Raw genomic sequence first — 23,214 nt, 5'->3', positions numbered from 1 at the left:
CTGTCTTGAAAAGAACGGGCATCTGTCAGTATGCACAGCTACTTGTTTGTAATCTGCCTTTAGTTTGCTGGGATTTACTCACAGGAATCTTCTACTTAAATAAAAACCACGCCATTTTAGTCTTTACTCTTCTCCAAATACCTATTTCTTTTAAACACATTGTATCACCAGTCTATCCTTGCTCAGATATATGCTAAACATGAAAATGATTTTTAAACTTTTTATTTATTTCAAAGTTTCTGATTTATTGTCCAAATTATACTGTAATTTAATTTTTTAGAAGAGAGTATTCTTTTATTTTATTTACTTGTTTGTTTGTTTATTTTTTGGTTTTTAAGACAGAGTTTCTATGTGTAATAGCCCTAGTTGTCCTGGAACTTGCTCTGAAGACCAGGCTGACCACAAACTCACAGAATTCACCTGCCTCTGCCTCCTGAGTGCTGGGATTAAAGATATGGAACACCATACCCAGCTCATCTTTTATTTTTTTCCACTAAACTGGTTGGCCAGATATCCACCTGCCTCCACTGTCCATCACTAAAGTTATGGGCAAGAGCAAAAACACCTGGCTTTTCCACGGGTGATGGGGATCTGAACTCAGGTATCCACCTGCCTTCACTGTCCATCACTAAAGTTATGGGCAAGAACACCAACGTCTGGCTTTTCCATGGTGCTGGGGATCTGAACTCAGGTATCCACCTGCCTCCACTGTCCATCACTAAAATTATGGGCAAGAGCACCTATGTCTAGCTTTTCCATGGTGCTGGGGATCTGAACTCAGGTATCCACCTGCCTCCACTGTCCATCACTAAAGTATGGGCAACAGCACCAATATCTGGCTTTTCCATGGTGCTGGGGATCTGAACTCCAGCCTCACAGAAGGCTCTTTGCCCTCATCTCTCATTCTTTTAAAGTACAATAAGAACTTCAGCAAAGAGAAAAAAGTTAGAAAATAGATGGGCATGGTAGACTACACTTGTAATCCCAAAATTTCATAGGGTAGAGGCAAATACTCAGTGAGTATGAGGCCAGCCTATCTAACAAAACACAAACAAGGAGAGAAGGGGATGGGGTGATAGTTTAGTGTGTAAAATGTTTGCTATCCAAAATGAAGACCTGAGTTTGGATTCCTGGAACCCACAAAAAAAATGCAGGCATAGTAGTGCTGGTCTACAGACCTTAATGCTGGAAGGCATAGACAGGAGGATCTCTGGAAGCTTACTGGCACATCAGTGTAATGAAAATTTCCAGCTCCAGGTTCAGTTAAAGACCCTGTCTCAAAAAAAATCCCAGTATCAATCCTTTGCTTCTATGTGCCTCTGCATGCATGCACATAGACACAGAAATAGAGAAAACAAAAAACCAAAAAACAAAACAAACAAACAAAAACCCCAATTCTCGGTATTTGTAGATTCTGTATATGTGAATTTGCTGATCTGCTAAAATTTTCTCCAACTCCAATAATAATAATACCTAATAAGCTTTCCCAGTCATTTATAAACAGGTGAGTAACAATGAAAAATCCGAGTGGCCTGACAGATGTATTCCCAGCTGAGGTAGAACGAGGTGGTATTCTGCCTTCTGGCTATAGGTCTTTTTCACAGTATAGTTAGTAGCATAAATTCCAACAAATTTTTGTTAGTTATTTTTCCATTTAAAATGCCCCCCCCCCCCCCATTAACTCAGGAGTGTTGGCAGGTGGACCAGCCCAGCCTGGTCTACAGTGAGACCCTGTCTCAAAAAAACCAACCAACCATCAAACATAAATAAATAAATAAAAACACAAAGCTTCCCAGTCATAATATGGAAGTGCTGTCCAGCATTCCTAAGAAAGCTGTGATTGCCCTTAGGAAGAAAATCTATGTTCCATAAATTTCATTCAAGTAAGCATTACTGTTTACCAAGAGCTGAAGCTAATGAATCAACAATATATACAAAATAAAGTGTCTTTAAAGAGAAAACACATATACATGGTTATATGCTGAGGAAAATATGATCAGAAGCTCAGATTCATCTGTATTTTCCTCACAACCAAAGTTCAATATTCATTAATTCAGTGTTTGTGGTGACTTGAACTAATTAATTAAAATTAACTTTTAAAAAGTGACTACTCAAATGAAAATCTTTATATAATCCCCCTGGTTACAAGGCTACCTAAGGAAACTCAGAAGTTGTCATGACAGCACACTGTGTGTGAAGGTACAAAACTGTAATGTCAGCACTCTAGATAACAGGAAGACAGGAGCCCAAAGTCATCCTCACCTACACAGTTTGGTGGAGGCCAGCTTGGGATACATGGGACTCTTTTTGGACTCTGTCTCAAAAAGTTTTTTTTTGAGCCGGGCGGTGGTGGCTCACGCCTTTAATCCCAGCACTCGGGAGGCAGAGCCAGGCGGATCTTTGTGAGTTTGAGGCCAGCCTGGGCTACCAAGTGAGTTCCAGGAAAGGTGCAAAGCTACACAGAGAAACCCTGTCTCGAAAAAACAAAACAAAACAAAAAATTTCATAATCTGAAATTCACTAAACAACTACCCTGTATACTTTTATGATTAACATTAGTACATATTTTGCCCTGTTATTTTTTTTTTGGGGGGAGGGGGGTTTCGAGACAGGGTTTCTCTGTGTAGCTTTGCACCTTTCCTGGATCTTGCTCTGTAGACCAGGCTGGCCTCGAACTCACAGAGATCCACCTGCCTCTGCCTCCCGAGTGCTGGGATTAAAGGCGTGCACCACCACTGCCCGGTTGCCCTATTATTTTAAGAAAGATTTTTATGAAAGAGATGTTGAATATCAAGCAAGCCAGAGTTACATGGTAAAACCCTGTTTCAAAAAAAAGGCACACCAGGCGGTTGTGGCACACGCCTTTAATCCAGCACTCAGGAGGCAGAGGCAGGTGGATGTCTGTTAGTTCAAGGCCAGCCTGGTCTACAGAGCTAGTCCAGGACAGGCTCCAAAAGCTACAGAGAAATCCTGTCTCAAAAAACCAAAAAAAGGCACAATCTGCCTACCAACAAAAGAATAAAAATGATAGGTAATGTTGATTTAAAATTTTGTCACAAAACTGTAGAATCAAGAGCCAGGATGGTGGCCACACTTTTAATCTCAGCCCTCAGGAGAAGGTCTGAGTGTGAGACCAGCTTCATGTACAATGTGAGTTCCAGGACTGCCAGCAATATACAGAAAGACCATGTCTCAAAAAAAATCATAAACATTTTTAAAATATTTATATGCACACAGGATCGAAACCCAATCTAGCAGAGTGTGGTGGTGCATGCCTTTAATTCCAGCATCTAGGAGTCAGAGGCAGAAAGATCTGTGAGTTTGAGGGGAGTCAAGTCTACATGTGAAGTTCCAGCCTCTCTGTGGTACACTGAGACTTATGGATTCAGGTCTACATGTGACGTTCCAGGCCTCTCTGTGGTCTCAGAGGGGAAAAAAACCCAACCCAACCTTCGGTGGTGGTGGTGGTGGTGGTGGTGGTGGTGTTACCACAGGCTTTTAATTCCAGCACTTGGGAGGCAGAGGCAGGAAGATCTCTGTGAATGAGGCCAGCCTGGGCTACAGAGTGAGTTCCAGGACAGCCAGGGCTACACAGAGAAACCTTGTCTTGAAAACAAACAAACAAACAATGCCCTCAATTAATTTTAATCTCAGCCCTCAGGAGGCAGAAGGCGGCCTGAGTGTGAGACCAGCTTCGTGGACAAAGTGAGTTCCAGGACTGCCAGCAATATACAGAAAGATTCAGATCCAATTTCAACTTATAAAACCTAATACAATCTATTGTTATAATTTTGAGCTTTATTTCTCTAGATTGAACCAGAGTACTTTATTTTTTCTTTTTTGGTTGTTCTGAGACAGAGCTCACTATGCAACCCTGGCTGTACTGGAACTTCCTGAGGCTTTGACCTCAGAGATTCATCTGTCTCTGTTTTCTGAGAACTACAATTAAAGGTGTGTGCTACCACAGCTATCAGATAATTTTTTTCTTTTTCTAATAAACTTTTGTTCTCTGTGTCAATGGGTTAATTTTACATGCTCACTTTCCTTTTTTTTTTTTTTTTTTTTTTTGAGACAGGGTCTCTACCTACATAGCCCTAGCTATCTTGGAACTCAACAGAGAAAGAGATCTACCAGCTTCTGCTTCCCAGTGGTAGGATTAAAGGTGTGCACCACTATGCCTGGCTACATGCTCACTTTCTAATCCAATTATCTTAGGAGAACAATAGTTCCTATATTGTTAATATCTTATTGTATAATGTCTCCCAATTTTCTATATGCAAAGAGATGTTATATATAATATATACTCCCCCCCACTAGACTGATTTGTTATCTGTTCACTCACACAGTATAATTTTCTTGGGGAAAAGGTATTTATTTTTTTTGTCTTGTTTTGTTTTTCTTTTGAGACAGGGTCTCACTGTGTGGCTTTGATTGGCCTAGAACTCACTACATAGATCTGGCTAGCCTTGAACTCACAAAGATCTGTCTGCCTCTGTTTCCCAAGTGCTTGGATTAAAGGCATGTGCCATGTCCAAATCTACTATTTATATCTAGTCTTCTAACCAGCAAAGTGCTAGAGCACATGATGGGATATCAGTAAGTGATACTGAGATACTGACTGCCATAAGCCACATTTGACCTGAAACTTTTCTAATTTATTGGCAAGAATAAATCCTATCTCACTAACTCTATTTTGGCTCTTATCATTCATGTAAGCCTCCCAGAACAGGATTATTTTTACTATTCAACATTTAAAAAAAGTGTGGTGGCACACACTTTTAATCCCAGAGTTTGGAAGACAAAGGCAGGCAGTGAGATCCAGGCCACTCTGATTTGCATACCCCATTCCAGGCCAGCCAAAGCTACATAGTGAGACCCTGTCTCAAAAATACTACTACTAATAAAAAAATAAAATAAAACTAACTAATAAGTCAGGCGTGGTGGCGCATGCCTTTAATGCCAGCATTCAGCAGGCAGAGGCAGGTGTATCTCTGTGAGTTCCAGAGTACTAGGACAAGCCACAGCTGTTACACAGAAAAACTGTCTTGAAAAACAAATAAACAAACAAACAAACAAACAAACAAACAAAACAACTCAGCAATACTGTACTATTAAATCATTTTCAGCCAGGCATGGTAACAAATGCACTTGGGAGACAGAGACCAGAGGATTAGGAGTTCAAGGTCATCTTTACTACACAGTAAGTTCAATACCAGCATAAGCTACATGAATCCTTATTTCAGAAAAACAAGAGAAAGAAAAGAAAAGTCAGTTTCCTCTATTTAAGAAAATACTGGGCTGGAGAGATGGCTCTGAGGTTAAGAGCACTGACTGTTCTTCCAGAGGTCCTGAGTTCAATTCCCAACAACCACATGGTGGCTCACAACCATCTGTAATGAGACCTGGCGCCCTCTTCTGTGTACATAATAAATAAATAAATAAATCTTTAAAACAAAACAAAAGAAAAAAAAAAAAAAAACAAATTCAGGGGGTTGGGGATTTAACTCAGTGGTAGAGCACTTGGCCTAGCAAGCACAAGGCCCTGGGTTCGGTCCTCAGTTACTGAAAAAAAAAAAAAAAAAAAAAAAAAAAAAGATAAAAGAAAAACAAAACAAATTCAGGATTTTTTAATGCAGCTCATCAGTTGATAGAGTATTTGCTTGCCAAGTATGTATTAAGTTCTATTTCCAGCATGGAATAAAACCAAGAAGGTAGACCAAGAGGGTACATGCCTATGATCGTGGCACTCAGGAAGAGGAGGCAGAAGGATATGAAGTTCAAGGTCATTAGACAGTAAATAGGGTGAAGGTGCTTGCTGAGCAAAAGCCTCGTTACTTAAGTTTGACCCCAGGAACCTGCATATAACAGAAGGAGAGAACTGGCTCCACTAAAGTCTTTCAACTTCCACATGCACCACAGCACATGTGCCCATATCCAGGCACACACACACAGACACAAGTTCAAGCTCAATAGCCAGTTCAAGGCTTAGACAGGTCTATACGGAGAATCTCTAACAAATGGAGGATGAGGGAGCTAGAGAGAGTGCTAGTGGTGAAGAGTACTAGTTCCTCTTCCAGAAGACCTGGATTCAGTTCCCAGTACCCACAGCTCTGGGTTCAGTAAGAGATCCTGCCTCTATACAGATATGTTGTGACAACAACTGAAGAAGACACCCAACCGCTGGCCTCCACAGCACAAGAACACAAGTGCACACACACCACCGCCACCGCCACCGCCACTCAACACAAAGAGACTGAGTGAAGGGATCTGGGACAAAGAACTCTAGAACTGTTGGCCACAAATGTCGTTACTAATAAAGACACTAATTTATTCAGGTAGCACTTACTGACTACCTGCTACTGGCACAGGAATAAAACCAAGGACTAAATGATTTTGTAGGGAAGAATATGTTACAAAGTGTGTCTGTATGCAACATTTCAAAGACTAATACTGTAAAGTTACTATCTCTGTCTAGATTATTACCACATCTGAAATAATGACTATTGTCTGTGTAGATCTTAAAATGAGGGGAGAAAAATCTGCACATTCAACCAGATATCTGCTTTTGAAATTGATTTAAAATGACCACTTTTAATATCATTAGGGTCACAGTCTCCCTTTGGAACTAAGGTCACCAGGTGGATCTAGTCCCCATTTCTAAAAAGGAGACTGCTCCTTTACTTCACCACTTTCTCCAGCTCCTACCCTCTTTCTCTCTTGCTCCCCTGGAGTTAAAAACTTCTAGAAGGAATTGTCTATACTCACCATCCCCATCCTCACCTTCCATCACTCCTCAAATCAATGCAATATGGCTTCAGTCACTATGAAACTGCTCCTGCCAAGGTCAACAATAATCTACATGTCAGTAAGGGAAAAGATAAACTCAAGATCTGTTATTTTGCTTGACCTCTTGGCAGTACTTGACACATCTGGCCACTCTGCTCCAGGAAGTGTGTCCTTTCACAATTTACAGCACTGCTGTCTTGATTTTCTATCCACCTCCTTTGGTCTTTCCTCCACTGCTTATCTGGATTGTGTGATTCTGAGGTTAGCAACAAATGTTCTTTAACCTCCATTCTTACTCTACACTCACACTCCCCAGAGGAGCTTATCTATTTATCTATCTTACAATATCAGTATAACTTAGGTGAGTGGTACTGTTAACCACTCAGCAGCCCGCCCCTAAGCCCACAAATCCTTGATGTCCCCTACTATGACTACTCAAGGAATCTCCAACTGCATGGATTCTAGCAGCTAAACATGGCTTCTGTCTTTCTACTTCTTTTCATCTCCACTAACATCATCCATATCCAAACCATTATTATCTCTTGCCTGGATTACTTAACAATTATTTATCCTAAATCATTCTTTTGTCCCTCAGTTTCCCTCTCCACACTGAAACCAGGGCAAGCTTTCAAAAATGCCAGTGCAGGGGCTGGAGAGATGGCTCAAAAGTTCAGAGCATTTGCTGCACTTGCAGAGGACTGGATTTGGTGTCAGCACCCACATGATGACCAACAACTACGGCTAACTCCAGTTCTAAAGAATCTGACGTCCAGTTCCGGCCTCTGCAGGCTGTGCGTGCATGTGGTACACAGGCATGCAGACAAAACACCCATACACATAAAAATAAAATAAATCTGTTTTTAAAATGGCAGAGCTAGAGGGATAGATAACTCAGTGGTTAAGAGCACTGGCTGCTCTTGCAGTGGAACCAGGTTCAGCTCCCAGCACCCACATAATGGCTTACAACCATCTATAACTCCAGGTACAGGGAATCTGATGCCCTCTTCTGGCTCCACAGGAGCCAATCATACAGGTGGTGCACACATACACACGCAGGCAAAACACCTGTACACATAAAATAAAAATTAATTTTAAAAAGTTCTAAATGCCAATCTAGGATGAGAGGTGCAGCTCAGTGGTACAGTGCCTGCCTAGCAAATTTATGCACCACTAAAATAAAATAATCACTGCATCACACTTGCCTATATAAAATCCCTCAATGGCTAAACACTGTCTTTGAAAGAAAATCTTCCAAGTGTTTCCCCGCTATCTAGTACATGCCTTCTGAACCTGTGCTGTCAGAAATGCTTACTAAACTTGTTTCTGGATAGTTCCTGCCTACTTCTTAGATTTCATTTATATGCCTTTTTTTTAAAGACAGGATCTCATGGAGCCCAAGCTGGCCTCAAGCTCTCTCTGTTGCAGAAACTAGCCTTGAAATCTGATCATCCTGATTACTAGAGAAAGGGGTATGCCACCAGGCCTAATTAAATATTACTTTATAAAGGTGGTCTCTTTAGCTAGGCTAGAGCTCCCAGACACAGTCAGTCACTTAAAAGATATCTGTTCTTCATTTCCAACATGTACAAAGCACTGTGAATACAATAGCATGTATGTTTGTTAGTACACGACTGTAATTCCAATTCTCAAGAAGATAGAAGGATCTAGAGTTCAGGATCATTCTTGGCCATGTACCAAGTTTAAGGCCAACTTGGGCTACAAGAGACACTGTCTCAAAAACATCAAAATAACACCAATAATAAAAAAAATTTTTTTTTGGTTTGGTTTTTCAACACAGGGTTTCTCTGAGAAGCCCTGGCTGTCCTGAAAATTACTTTGTAGACCAGGTTGGCCTCAAACCCAGAGATGTATCTGCCTCTGCCTCCCAAGTGCTGGGATTAAAGGCATGCCTCTACAGCCAGGCAATAAAAACTTTTAAACCTTACCTTTTCTAGTTTCTTATAGAATAGTCTAGTTATTTTATATGTTCTAATCTCATGGCACCCTGTATTTCTCCTTACTTATTTGAATATAAACCCACTGACACCAAGTACCATGTCTATATTGTTTACTATTTTATGTAGAGTACTAAGCACAGTATTTCACATTAAATGACACTTCTATAAACTATACTCAATCTCAACACTTTATATGAGTTATTTGGAGAATGAAAGAAATAAAACCACAACTCATTAAGAAGACTACTATGCATCACAACTAGTCAACCTATTAAACACAGAAAAGTTAATTCTTCAAAAAGAATAGTCCATTAAATCGTCAACACTTTATTCTGGTATCTAGAAAATAAATGGGAAAACAGCAAAGTGTTTGTTCTTATACTAATTGTATTTCCAATCAAATAGCTCTAGTTCACAAGAGAAAGTTTTCTTCACATAATTCCCTACACTAAGTTAGGAAGAAACTGCAGAGGGAACTTAAAATTCCACGGCTGAAAACTCCAGTGAAACAATACTCATGAGGGGAGGATCAATGGGTAAGTCACTAGATGAAACACTAGATGCTAGACTGACAGAAGCTTCAGTGAGGGACCAGACTGTCCCACCTAAACACTGATCAGGCTCGGCATCAGAACAGTGGGACAACCAGGCCCTAGAGATGGGTACAAGTACACATCACACAACACCTATGTGCTACACTCGGCAAATAACAATTTTGAACTTCAGTCTACTTACTGTTTCGGAGCTAATTTTAAAAAAAAAGGAAATAGAAGACTCAGAGCAAGTAAAATGGCCTGATAAGACAGAAGCAGAAGCAGAATGTAGGATGTTCTGGAGGATGACAAATTTTTCCTCAAATTCAGGGGCACATGGTAAAAAATAGGAAACCTTGGTCTAGATCAGGGGCTCTCAAAGAAGGATGGCTCTTCCCTCTAGAACTTATGGGGATGTATCTTGAAATGTCTAAGACCATTTCTGGCTCTCAAAACTGGGAGGCTACTACGGGCATCTAGTGGGCCATTGTTAGAGACATTAGTAACCATCCTGCAATGAACAGAAAACAAACACCTCTCAACTATAAGGTCCCAAATGTTTATAGTAATGAGACTGAGAAACCCTAATCCATACAGTAAGAATCTTCTATTTATCCTATGTTGGATCTTAATTTGAACAAATCAACAAAATATAACTGAGACAATTTGGAGAAGTTTAACAAGGAATTCCTTTGAATTCTGCTGGAATGAAAGAGGGAAATCTAAAGGGACTAAGTGTTAGATGGTATAAAAAGACTTACACTTTTATTATGGGCTTAACTTAAAAAAAGGTCTTGGGCCAGGCAGTGGGGGCGCCACACCTTTGATCCCAGCACCTGGGAGGCAGAGGCAGGCGGATCTCTGTGAGTTCGAGGCCAGCCTGGTCTACAGAGCAAAATCCAGGAAAGGCTCCAAAGCTACACAGAGAAACTCTGCTTCAAAAAACAAATGGTTTTGGCCCAGCACGATGATGCATGCCTTTAAAATAAACAGAGGCAGACAGATCTCTGCAAGTTGAAGACCAGCCTAGTCTTTATAGCAAGTTCCATGTCTGTCAAGGTTATACAGTGAGGCTCTATTTTATTTTTTAAGAAATGAAAGGTTGCCCCTTCTTTTCTTTCTTTTTAAAGCTAAGTACCTGAGGCCAGAGAGGTGGCTCAGCAGGTAAAGGTGCTTGCTGCCAAGACTGAAGACCTTTTTTTTTTTGGTTTTTTGAGGACTGAAGAAAGAGCCAGCCACCCACAGCTTGTCCATTGATCTCCACATGCACACAGCAGCATACCCGCACCCTTCCATCCCTGCCACATATACACAATAAATAAATAAATAAAATATAATAAAAAATGTTTTTGCTGGGTAGTGGTGGTGCATGCCTTTAATCCCAGCACTTGAGGCAGACAGTTGGAGCTCTGTGAGTTCAAGGCCAGTCTGGTCTACAAAGCAGGTTCCAAGGGCAGCCAAGGCTGTTACACAGAGAAACCCTGTCTCAAAACAACAACAAACCAACCAACCGAAAAAAAGAAAAAAAAAAAAAAAAGTAGAAACACAGGAGATGAGGATGTAGCTTTACAGTAGAATATTCAATTAGTATGCACAAGGCCTTAGGGCTTGATCTCAGTATGAAGAAAAAATGATGATTAAATGGCATAAGATGTAAGATTTACTTTAAAATGTTTTAAAGACTACATCAAAATTGTAATAGCTATTTAAATGATGGGTATTCATGATATTTTCTCTACTTAATGTTTAAATCTTTCACCATAAAACAAAATTTTAGGGGCAGCAGGTAAAAGCACAAGACAAGCAATCCTAATGACCTAAGTTCAAATCCCTTGAACTCCAACTAACTCCCCCAAACTGACCTCCATATGCACACTGTGGTATGGACAGATCCACAATCACATCATATACTATAGCAATAAATTTAATGACATGCCAGGCAGTGGTGGCGCACGCCTTTAATCCCAGCACTCAGGAGGCAGAGGCAGGCAGATCTCTGTGAGTTCAAGGCCAGCCTGGTCTACAAAGCAAAGATCCAGGACAGGCACCAAAACTACACAGAGAAACCCTGTCTCGGAAAAAAACAAACAAACAAACAAACAAAAAAGGCATTTTTCCAACAATAAAATATGAATGGAAAATATTCAGAAACATATACAATGTTTATCACCTAATAAACCAAGTATCTATCTCTTTCTCTCTCTCTCTCTCTCTCCCTCCCTCCCTCCCTCCCTCCCTCTCGCTCGCTCTCAACTTGGCTTTTTGAGGGTTTCTCTGCATAGCCTTGGCTATCCTAGAACTCATGTGTAGACCAGGCTGGCCTAGAACTCAGAGATACACCTGACTCTGCCTCCTGAGTGCTGGGATTAAAAGCGTGCATCACCACCCAGCATGATAACTATTGAATTTTAGTCAACAAATCTTTATAGTGGGTCTACAAATTGGAAGGCACTGTCCTAGGTGGCTGCAGAGGAAGCCTATGTGGCTACACAGTAAAGGCCTTATAATCTGAAAGACTGAATCAAATCACATGGCTTATAGGGACTCTGAATTTTGAGATGTGCCTTGGAAGTATTCAATTTAAAGGGAAGAGAGATGTTAAGGGCATTGGGATAAACTCCATAGAGTTAAGAAAGCCAAGGAGATGCAAAACACCTCCACTCCCTGCATCCCAGGATGGCTTTGAACTTACTAAGTAGCCTGGATGGCCTTGAACTCCTGATCCTCCTGGCCTTTCCCTCCTGAGGCTAGGATTTCAGTTTATGCAGTGCTAGGAATATAATCCAGGGCTTCAAGAAGGCTAAGCAAGCATTCAACAAATGAGTTCTAGCCCTAGCCACAGGCAAGGCCCTTCTGGACCTGGTCTACACCCAGATCTCAAACTTTGCCCTTCCATTACTTCCTGTCACTCAACAAGAATCAGAAGTGCTGAATGTCCCAGCATGGACAGAAGTTCACTTCAGATGAGGCAGAAAGCCAAAGTCAGTGTTCACAGTAAGTACTTACGGTAAGTCTGACATGCACACAGAGCTGGACGTGTAGTTGAACGGTAGAGCACTTGACAAGCATACCCAAGGCATTGAGTCCAATCCCAAGCACAACAACAAGCCAAATAGACAATCCATTTGTTTCTCTACATGGCCAGAAAAAGTCAGACTGAGGTCATAGTTTGGCTTGAATTAACTGAGTTTGACTATAAAACACTGGAAACCTCAGAATGGATGGAAAAAGAGAAGCCATGTAGCCCAGGCTGGCCTCAAACTTGCAACCCTCCTGCCTCAATATCCCAAGTACTAGGATTACAGATCTGTGCCACTGCATCTAGCAAGAAAGTGGAAATTCTATCACTAAGGGGGCAATGTGGAAGAAACCTGAGAACTAGTACACACTTGATGTAAGACGGTAAAACCACACTTCCTACTATCCCATCATCCCCCAGGCAGAGCTTGTACTCTTCAATACCAAACACTATAAAGTTAGAGCAAGGCGCACTTATCTCTTGGAATCTTATACATAACCCTGAGCTTGCACGTCACTAGACTCTTTTTCCCTAGTGAATTTATGGTAACGAGTACTTGCTGTGTTTTCCAGGTAGAGCAGATGATCTATTCCCACATATTTATTTTGAGACAGGGTCTCACTGTGTAGCCCTGCCTGACCTCAAGCTCTCCATCCTCTTACTCTGTCGCCCAAATACTGGACTGTAGGCACGGTTCCATGCCCAGCTTCTGCTCCCTCCATCTTCCCCCCTTGCTCCTGCAACTTTGTCACTCTCTGACTGCTCTGTGGAAAGCACATCTTAAAGAGCTGTCTTAGAGGCGTGGCTCTCAAAGGAACAGCTATCACAAAACTTTTTTTAAACCTCAGCCAAATCTCAAGGCTATCGTTTTGGGGTGACTGGTAACAACAATAAAATGCAGCAAGCTAGCCATTGGTTAGAATTATCTTTAAGAGTTGGCAATGTATGAATCAATTCCTAAAATATACCAAATGATCCTCAAAGGATCAAGTATCTAGAGACCTCTGTGGTCCACATGATCTTGCAACACCAGCTGGGATGCTCGTGACGAGACAGACTTGCATCTTTCTTGTACTGAAAACTCGATTCTGGAAACTGACAGCTATCTCTGGCCCCTCTGCACGTTTTGTTTGTTCTAAGAAATTAACTGGTCATAAATTATATGCATTTAAACATCAACCTTTTCTGTTTTGTTTTGTTTTTCAAGACAGGGTTTCTCTGTGTAGCTTTGGCGCCCTCCCTGCATCTCCCTCTGTAGACCAGGCTGGTCTCGAACTCACAGAGATGCTCTTGCCTCTGCCACCTGAGTGCTGGGATCAAAGGCATGCACCACCACCGCCCAGCTTCAAAAGCAATTTTAAAACAAAGCTCTTTGCGGTAAGTCTAGAACGCAGGTCAAAGAAAACCAAGGCATACATCTGAGAGAGAAATCTAGTGCCAACCCACCACTCTTCAAGAGTCTAGCAGTATCTTTACTGTTCTTTTAGTACTCCACAGTTAATGAAGAGCCTCGCTTTCGGGCCCGACTCTTAAGGAATCTTTTGCAGTATGAACGAGCCAGTTGTTGTGTGCTGGAATTAGGATGGGTGCTAGCTGGTTAAACCCCGAGGCCTGCTCAAGTCAAGCCTCCTAAGTGGAAGGTTCGACTCCGGAGGTGATTTCTTACCTGTGGAGTCATTGTAGAGGGATCTGGCTCAGGAGCAGCTTGTTTCTGTTCAGCACTCTTGTTCTTGGCCCCACTCTCCAAAGGCTCTTGCTGGACAGTTGTTTTATTCCCAGTAGGGATGGACGGTGGTGGTGGCAGTAGTTGGGGTTTGGAATGGCCCTGGGAGGAGCGGGAAGGAGATGCCTGAGAAGGGGGTAAGTAGGGCTGGGAATGGCTCAAATAAGATTGCGAGGAGGAAGAGGAGGAAGAATAAGAAGGGGTGGGCGCTAGGTAGGGTTGGGAAGGTGGGGACTGTGAAGGAGACGGCTGAGCGGGAGGCAGGTAGGGCTGAGCTGAGGAAGGAGGGTAGTACGAGGGTGGTGGCTGAGGTGGAGGCATGTACGTCTGCGACGGGGGCATATAGGCTCCTGGAGGTACAGGGGGAGATTCAGGAGGGGACTCCAGCTCCATTGGAACCAAACCAGGAGGTCCATCTCGTTGGTGGTGGAGTATCTGGTGTTTGTACTGCTGCTGCTTCTGATAGCTGATGGCTGGCCCAGGTGGCGGGGGCATCGGCGGCGGGGGCGGCTGCCAGTCTCCGTAGCCGCCCCCCGGCATCACCGGCGGAGGTGGCATCGGAGGCGGAGGCAGGTGGTGGGGTTGGAGCACGCACTGCATTTGTTCCTGGTGCATCTGCTGCAGCTGCTGGAGCTGCGCCAAGTGCTGCTCTCGGAAGCTCATGAAGCCCGAAGAGGAAGGGGCCGCGGGGGCCGTCGAACTGGAGTACCCGGGCCCCGGCGAGGCCTCAGGAAGCGCCACCGGCGGCGGTGGCGGGACCGGCGGCGGCGGATAGTGGCTGTTCCCGCCATACCGTCCCCAATTCGGGTACATATCGGAAACGAAGGCGCGGAGCTCGTCCCGGCGCCGTTACTCGTCGCAACCGACCTCCAGGAGCAGCGGCGGTGACGGGGACAGCCGGAACTCGCGGCGCCTGCAGGCCGCGGAGCGTGTGAACGGAGCGCGCCAGTGCGCCGGCGCTACCGCGCTAGGCCCGCGGTCGGGAAGGCGGGGACCGTACTGAGGCGACTACGCCTGCGCAGTAGCACCGAGAGGAGAACAAAGGCCAGATAGAGGGGACCTGTCCGCCGCTACTCGCTGTTGCCGCCTTCCTTCAGGTTCGGAAAATGTAGGCGGGAATAGAACGTTGTCATAGAAGCGAGAAACCATAGAGTCCCCAGCCAAAAGCAGTGGTAGAGATCCTATCGCCCTTCGGGCTCAGTTTTGAATGGGGTCGGGGGGAGGTAAGACTCCATTCACATTAGCAACAAGACCATAAAACAAGAAGGAATAAAACTTCCAGTTAGAAAAAAGTCTAGAAATTATCTGAAGGAAACTGCAGAATCATACCTGAGAATAAAATTAAACTTGAAATAACGGAGAGGCTTACAGTAATCCTGAGTAAAGAAAGAGGAAATTTTGTAAAAGTGACACTTCTTCCAAGATAAATTGATTTCAGTCAACCCACAGTCCGACTAGGAACAGTGGTATGAAGAATGGAAATGGATTCTGAAGGAAGAATGTGACCTGATTCTTTCCTTCAGGTAACATCTATAGGCAGAGTAAAATAAAAGAAGTGGAATTGTTTGGATGGAATTTTTTTTTTTTTTAAATGTTTAGTTTTTCGAGACAAGGAACTCACTTGGTAGGCCAGGTTGGCTTCGAACTCACAGAGATCTGCCTGCCTCTGCCTCCTGAGTGTGGGGATAAAAGGCCTGTGACATCACACACGGCTTAGATTAATTTTTTTTTTTTTTTTTTCTAGACAGGGTTTTCTGTGTAGCCCTGGCTGCCCTGGAACTCACTCTGTAGATCAGGCTGGCCTTCAACTCAGACATATGCCCACCCCTGCCTCCTGAGTGCTGGGATTTAAAGCGAGCACCACCACACCCTGACCTAGATTGAATCTTTTTAACAGGTAAAAATTTCTTGCTGGAGAATCCTCAAACCTAAGGCAAAGCCAGGGAAAGGTAACTTAAAAGCTAATCTTCTAAAACCTTAGCAACAAGATATTAAAATTCCTTTGGTTTGGTGATTGCTAAAGATTAGAGGTGGACCGAGCAGTGGTGGTGCACGCCTTTAATCCCGGCACTCAGGAGGCAGAGCCAGGAGGATCTCTGTGAGTTCAAGGCCAGCCTGGTCTACAGAGCGAGATCCTGGACAGGCAAAACTACACAGAGAAACCCTGTCTCAGGAAAAAAAAAAAAATTAGAGGTGGTACAATGAATTCTGACTAAGGAAAAACCACACCTAATTTTAAGTGTATCAGCACATGTGTGATCTTGCTTGCTTTCTAGCAGATTTTTAGCTGTCTCAGGTGAATGTGGGAGGTAGGTGGGGGGCTAGGAATTTAGTTTAACATTTTATTGAAGTAGCATAGAAATACATAAAGTTGCATGCTGTGAGTATAAACCATAATTAATTTTCACAACCCAATCACATTTGTCCCAGCTCAAGAAATAGCCATGTGCTGTTTGAATTTTCCTGGGGAGATACAATTTAGGTCTACTCAGCCCAGAGAGGAAGCCTTCAACAGACCAAAGTGTGTATAACACCAAAGTCCAATGAAACAATGAGTTTAATTGTGGTTACTTAAAGATATATGGGAGAAGAGGCCGTTGGGGGTGGCACATGCCTTTAATCCCAGCATTCGGGAGGCAGAGGTAGGTGGATCTCTGTGAGTTTGAGGCTAGTCTGGTCTACAGAGCAAGATCCAGGACAGGCTCCAAAACTATACAGAGAAACCCTATCTCAGAAGAAAAAGAAAAAGAGAAAAAAGAGAGAGAGAGAGAGAGAGAGAGAGAGAGACGAAAGGAGGGAGGGAGGGAGGGAGAGAGAGAGAAAGAAAGAAAGAAAGAAAAGAAAAGAAATATGGGAGAGGAGTTTCAGGAGCACAAATAATTCAAAGACCACTACATTAGCAAAGCTCACTCCAGCATGGGGAAGAACAGCTCACAAAAGCTGGAAAACCTGGAGCATACTGCACAGCCTGCAAACTGCTCAACATGGAGAGTGTCAACCGCCCACACTTGGTTCTACACCTCTTCCTGACAGCTTGGCTGGTTTGGGCTTCTATCAGACTGCTTATCTTGACTTTTTTGTGGCTGAGCTTGCCTGAGAGTGGCCCTCTGGGAAGGAGGAGCCTAGTTAATCTGGTCAGTTTGAGGGACTTCCTGAAGCTCTTTTGTGTTGTTTACATTCTGTCTGAAAGAGCTTCCTGAGAGATTGTTTCCATCTGGGAGGAAACTGCTGCACAACAGCTTGTCTTACGCTCTATTGGTAGAGTGCTTGTCTACCATGCATGAAATCCTGGGTTCTGTTCCTCAGCATCACATAAAACTGGCATACAACTGTAATCCCTTCCCAGTAGTCTGGAAGTTGAAGCTGGAGGATCAGAAATCCAAGGTCATCCTCCAATACATAGTGACTTCCATGAGCTACATAAGACCCTGCTTCAAAAAGAACAATAACAAAAATGGAATGGTTGGACTTGGCAGCTTATTTCTATCATCACAGCATTCAGTAGGCTGAGGCAGATGAGTTCCAATCTGCGTGTGGCCTACAAAGTATTCTCCAGCTCAGCCTGTGTTATGTAACAAGATCCTGCCAAGAAAGCAAAAAACGGGAGAAAAACAAAACAACACAGAACATGGATGATGACAAGGTGGCCAGATCTTGCCATGAGACTTCATGCTGTAGCTTTCTGGGTGCTTAGGTACCTAAGGTACTCTTGGTTTAAATGCAGGCAGGCAGAGGGCGTTTAAAAAGATGAACAAAGGAAATGCAGAGGAGAGCTGCAGAAGTAAAGAGAAGCTGGAGGGAAAAGACCGCCCAAAGAGTTAAAGAACCAAATTAATGAATGTGGCAGTTCCATTGAGGAGATAACTAAAGAAAAAAAGTATAGAACATGTTACTGCTGATGACTTGGTGGAAGAAATCGCTCCAAAAGGCAGACAGACTCCTGATAGCTGGCAGTGTAAAAGAGTAACTCCTATAAAGAATAAAAACATTCCTTGCTCAGTATGCTAGCTTTTTTTTTTTTTTTAAGGTTTATTTATGGGGTTGGGGATTTAGCTCAGTGGTAGAGCGCTTGCCTAGCAAGCGCAAGGCTCTGGGTTCGACCCTCAGCTCCACAAAAAAAAAACAAAACAAAACAAAAAAGATTTATTTATTATGTATACAGTGTTCTGCTCACAACTGTCTGTAACTCCAGTTTAGGGTACCCGACATCCTCACACAGACATGCATACACTAATGCACATAAAATAAAAACAAATAAATTCTTTAAAAAAAACTGTGTGTCACCATGGCTGGCTTTTGTACAATGGTTAAAAAATGAAATAAGAACCAGACCACTACCAAACTCAAAAATCCCAGTAATTGTATTTTTTCTTTTTCTTTTTTCTTTTTTTTTTTTTTTTGAGCTGAGGATCGAACCTAGGGCCTTGCGCTTGCTAGGCAAGCGCTCTACCACTAAGCTAAATCCCCAACCCATTAATTGTATTTTATTTTCTTTAAAAAATATAAAAAGTGCAATTTACTATAGTTTATAAAGGAGAAAAATCATACAATTGCCGTCTTAGATGCAGAAGACTTCAATAAATTTAAGATTAAATTTTCATGTTTTTTTAAATAGCTCAGGTTATGAATTTTTGATGTTAAACATGACTTAGCCATCATCTTGTGGGCCATTGGGAAGTGGTGGAACTTTGATGGTGACTTTCGGCTGTCAACTTGCCAGGATTTAGAATTGCCTAGAAGTCAACTCTAAGCACGTCTGTCAGATGTTTCCAGAAAGGCCTAACAAGTGAAAAGGTACAGCCTAAGTGGCATCCTTCCACAGGCTATGTGCCTGACTAAAGAAAACATCTGGAAGCTGGGCAGTGGTGGCCTACACCTGTAATCTCAGCACTCGGAAGGTAGAGGCAGGCGGACGTCTGTGAGTTCGAGGTCAGCCTGGTCTACAGAGGGAGTTCCAGGACAGCCAGAGCTGTACAGAGAAACCCTGTCTCAAAAGACCAAAAATTAAATTTTAAAAAAATTATTGGAGGGGTTGGGGATTTAGCCCAGTGGTAGTATGTAGCAAAGAAGGCCTGTTCTCTTGTGGCAGCCAAGAAGCAAAGATAAAGGAAGCTCCAGGGTCTCACTTTCCCCTTCAAGAGCAAGTTCTCAGTCGCCTGAATGTAATGGCTGTTCTCACTGTTGTGACCAAGGTGATTTAGGGAAGGGAGGCTTTCTGTTGCTCCATGCTTTCTGGGTGTAGTCTATATAAACTGCATTGTAGCAGGAAAGCAGGAACATGAGGGAGTAGTGAAGAAGCAGAGAGGTGAATGCTTAGATCCCAATAGTTTTTTTTGTTGTTGTTGTTTTTTGTTTCTTTTTCTGGAGCTGAGGACCGAACCCAGGCTGCCACAAGAGAACAGGCAGGCCTTCTTTGCTTCATACTCCCAACATACTGTGCCACCACAGACCCAAAGCAGCAGGGCCCTGTGACCATGGGATGGAACCTCTGAAACTGAGTCAAAGTAACTCTGTTGTGGAGTATTCCTTACAGTGTGTGGCTGTATATCACTGGAACTGGTTTAACCAAAAGCTAAATGGCCAATAGCTAGGCAGGACTTTTAGGGTATGGAGAACTCTGGGAAGAAGGCAGAGTCACCAGCTAGATGCAGAGGAAGCAGGGAAGCAGGATGGACAGTATGTAGATGAGACAAATGAACCTGGGGCAGCACATAAATTAATAGAAATGGGTTAATTTAAGTTATAAGAGCTAGCTAGAAACAAGCCTAACCTATTGGCCAAGATTTCTTAATTAATAATGTCTCCATATGGTTATTTGGGAGCTAGGTAGTAGGACAGAGAAAGTCTGATTACATTACTCTCTGTAAGTTTATTTACTTATCTGATTTTTCAAGACAGGGTTTCTCTGTGTTATAACAGCCCTACGCTGTCTTTGAACTCACTCTGTAGACCAGGCAGGCATGGAACTCAGAGATCTGTCTGCCTCTGCCTTCTGAATGCTGTGCTGGGATTAAAGGGATTAAAGGCCTGGCTAAATTGATTTATTTTTTAGGATTTATCACAGCAACAGAATGACAATACACTAAACAAGAAATAGAGACTCTTTCAGCTAATAGAGTATATAAAAAATGAATAGATGCTGGTGTGGTAACACATCTTTGTAATCCCAGCCCTTGGGAGTCTAACCTAATGAGAACGTGTCTCCAAAATTCAAAACCATAACAAACACAATAAAAAATCTATAGCAGACCACAGTCTGAGTGGTAAAAAGTTTAGTTTTCTCACTAAGATCAAGAGCAGATATCCATGATAATTACATTTGAGATGGTTGAATTTTGCTGTTAGGACATATTGAAGTCCTAACTTTTGTACCCCAAGATGTGGCCATATTTGGAAATAGGACAGTTACAGATGAGGTCAAACTGAAGAAGAGGGAGCACCTAATCTACTCTGACAGGAGTTCTTACACTAACACGGCCATATGAAGATACCTGAGACAACACAGAATGATGGTATGCCACTGGAAGCCAACAATCTCCTTTCATATTATACACACACAAAATTTATCTCCTATTTATTCTGTCTGTGGAGAATGCTGGCTGACACAAACAGTGATGAGGGAGTCACCCTGCCCCTTCATTTTATTTGTTGAGACAAGGATTCATGTACCCCAATCTGGCCTGGAACTTACTATGTAGTCAATGATGACCCTGAACTTCTGATCTTCCTGATCTGCCTCTCAAGTTCTGGGGTTGTAGATGTATGCTATCATGCTCAGCTAAATATTTGATTTCTACTTTGGGTAAGTCAGTTACCTAGGTAGTTCAGTTTAGAAAAATACTTTAAGGTGAAGTACTTAACAGTTTATGTGCTTATGGTTCATGTATTTTTGTGTTTGTGATGGTTAGTCTTGTCATCTTGGGATTAGTTCTGTTTCTAAATTAGGTTAATTGAGGTGTGAAGGACCCACTTTATAGGAGGGTTGTACCACCCTATGGGCAGGGATCTCAGGCTGAATAAAACAGTGGTTCTCAACCTTCCTAATGATTCGACCCTTCAATACAGTTCCTCATGTTGTAGTGATCCCAAACAATAAAATTCCTTTTGTTGCTACTTCATAACTGTAATTCTGCTAGTTATGAATCAGAAAGTAAATATCTTATGCTTTCTGATGGTCTTAGGGGACCCCTGTGCAAGAATCACTCAATCCTCTGAAAGGGCCACAGAAAGTGGGCTGAGTATCTGTGGTAACCACACTATGCTTTCTGGTTGCAGATACAGAGTGACCATGGATTCTCCACAGTAATGAATGGTAAGCTGAAACAAAAAATTCCATCCTTAAGGTGCTTCTAGTCATAGCAACAGGGCATGTAACTCAGAAAATTGGTAGTGATAAACTTGATCATGTTTTGGAACTGGTTTGTTAAGAGCATTGTAGAACAACTTCAAACTTTAGCCTACAAAAGCTCTTGAAAGCTGTAAGCAGAGCTTAATGGAATGTTTTGTTGGGAGTTTGGAAGACCAGAATGCCAAGAAAAACATCATGAAGGCCAGATTCATGAGGTTTCCAAGGGGAACAAGACTTGGGAACTGGCTGAGAGGCCCTTCAGTATTCTTTTTTTTTTTTTTTTTTGGTGGTGGTAGTGGGAGGGGCAGGAGAGGTTTTGTTTTTCAAGACAGTGTTTCTTTTTGTAGCTCTGGCTTTCCTGGAACTTGCTGTCCTTAAACTCAGAGATTTGCTTGCCTCTGCCTCCCAAGTGCTGGGATTAAAGATGCGACATCACCGACAGCCATCAGGCTGTATTCTGCTTGTGTCCTGATAGCTTGAGTGAGGATGTAGTCACATGCAATGGACCAATCTGCTTAGTGGAAGAAATCTCAAGACAGGATAGCATTCAGGCCATGGCAGTTACTGCTTACCAGAGCCAAAAGATACGAAAAGTATGCAGTTGCTATGGGAAAAAAGTAAGCTGAATCCTAAAGATAGGCATGTTTGAAAGCATATGTAATTGTTAAAGATTATCACCATTAAAGAGGAACCTGATTCATTGAACAGAAGAATTAGAAAGATGTTCTTTTTTGTTGTTGTTGTTTGTTTGTTTGTTTTTCAAGACAGGGTTTCTCTGTGTAGCTTTGTGCCTTTCCTGGAACTCACTTGGTAGCCCAGGCTGGCCTCGAACTCACAGAGATCTGCCTGGCTCTGCCTCCCAAGTGCTGGGATTAAAGGCGTGCACCACCACCGCCTGGCTAGAAAGATGTTCTGAGTGCGAGGCTCCACTCCTCAAGGGCTGTATCTTATATAAGTGAAAATTTACTTAAAAGGACCTCACTATATAGTCCAGGCCAGGGTTGAACCCAGAGATCCATCTGCATCTGCCTTCGAAGTGCTAAGATTAAAAGTATGTGCCACCACACCAAGCTTCCGTTTCATATCTCTCTGAGACAGGGTTTCTCTGTGTAGCCTTTCCTGGAACTCACTTTGTAGACCAGGCTGGCCTTTAACTCAGAGATCCACGTGGCTCTGTTTCCCAAGTGCTGGGATCAAAGGGGTGCACCACTACTGCCCAGCTTTGTTTCATTTTTAAAACAAAACTTGTCCCCAACATGCCTGGTACTTTCACCCTAACAGTATTGTTTTACTATATTTAAAGGTTTGCTAAGTGTGGTGGTTTGAATAAAAATGGCCCACATAAGCCTATAGGGAGTGGCACTATTAGGAGGTGTGGCCTTGTTGGAGGAAGTGTGTCACTAGGGGTGGGCTTCAAGGTTTAAGATGCTCAAGGCCCAGAATGTCTCATTCTCTTCCTGCTGCCTGATGATCTGGATGATCTTCTGCCTGAAGAACTCTCAGCAGCTACATCTCCATCACCAGGTCTGCCTACATGTTGCCATGCTTTCTGCCATGAAGATAATGGACTAAACCTCTGAAACTACAAACCAGCCAAAATGAAATGTTTTCCTTTATGAGAGTTGCCGTGGGCATGGTGTCTTTTCACAGCAAAAGACCACTGACTGAGACACTAAATCAAATTATGTAGACACCCACTGGAGCACCTGACTTATAAAGACACAGTTAGGCTGAAAAGAAGGCTCAGCAGTTAAGAGCACCAACTGCTCTTCCAGAGGACAGTTCAGTTCTCAGGCATCTTACAACTGCCTGTAACTTCAGCTCCAGGGGATGTGAGGTCTCTGGCC

At 42.7% G+C, this 23,214-nt stretch overlaps 1 protein-coding gene across 4 annotated transcripts in view; it reads right to left on the bottom strand.

Moving 5' to 3' along the window:
• Ylpm1 (YLP motif containing 1) overlaps positions 1–15,021 on the bottom strand; it is a 67,642-nt gene extending 52,621 nt beyond the window's left edge. For 2 of the 4 annotated variants that reach the window (XM_036206462.1, XM_036206463.1), the window contains exon 1: positions 13,963–15,020. In XM_036206462.1, coding sequence (XP_036062355.1) covers positions 13,963–14,832 — 870 coding nt within the window. In that variant the 5' untranslated portion in view covers positions 14,833–15,020. Of the gene's footprint in view, positions 1–13,962 lie in introns of all 4 variants that reach the window. The other 2 variants (XM_036206464.1, XM_036206465.1) reach the window with 2 other exon arrangements.
• Between the last annotated feature and the right edge of the window lie 8,193 nt (positions 15,022–23,214).

The sequence above is a fragment of the Onychomys torridus genome, chromosome 14 (genome assembly GCF_903995425.1).
Source record: "Onychomys torridus chromosome 14, mOncTor1.1, whole genome shotgun sequence".
In the NCBI taxonomy this organism is placed as follows: Eukaryota; Metazoa; Chordata; class Mammalia; order Rodentia; family Cricetidae; genus Onychomys; species Onychomys torridus.
This window is presented reverse-complemented; position numbering and strand designations above follow the sequence as displayed.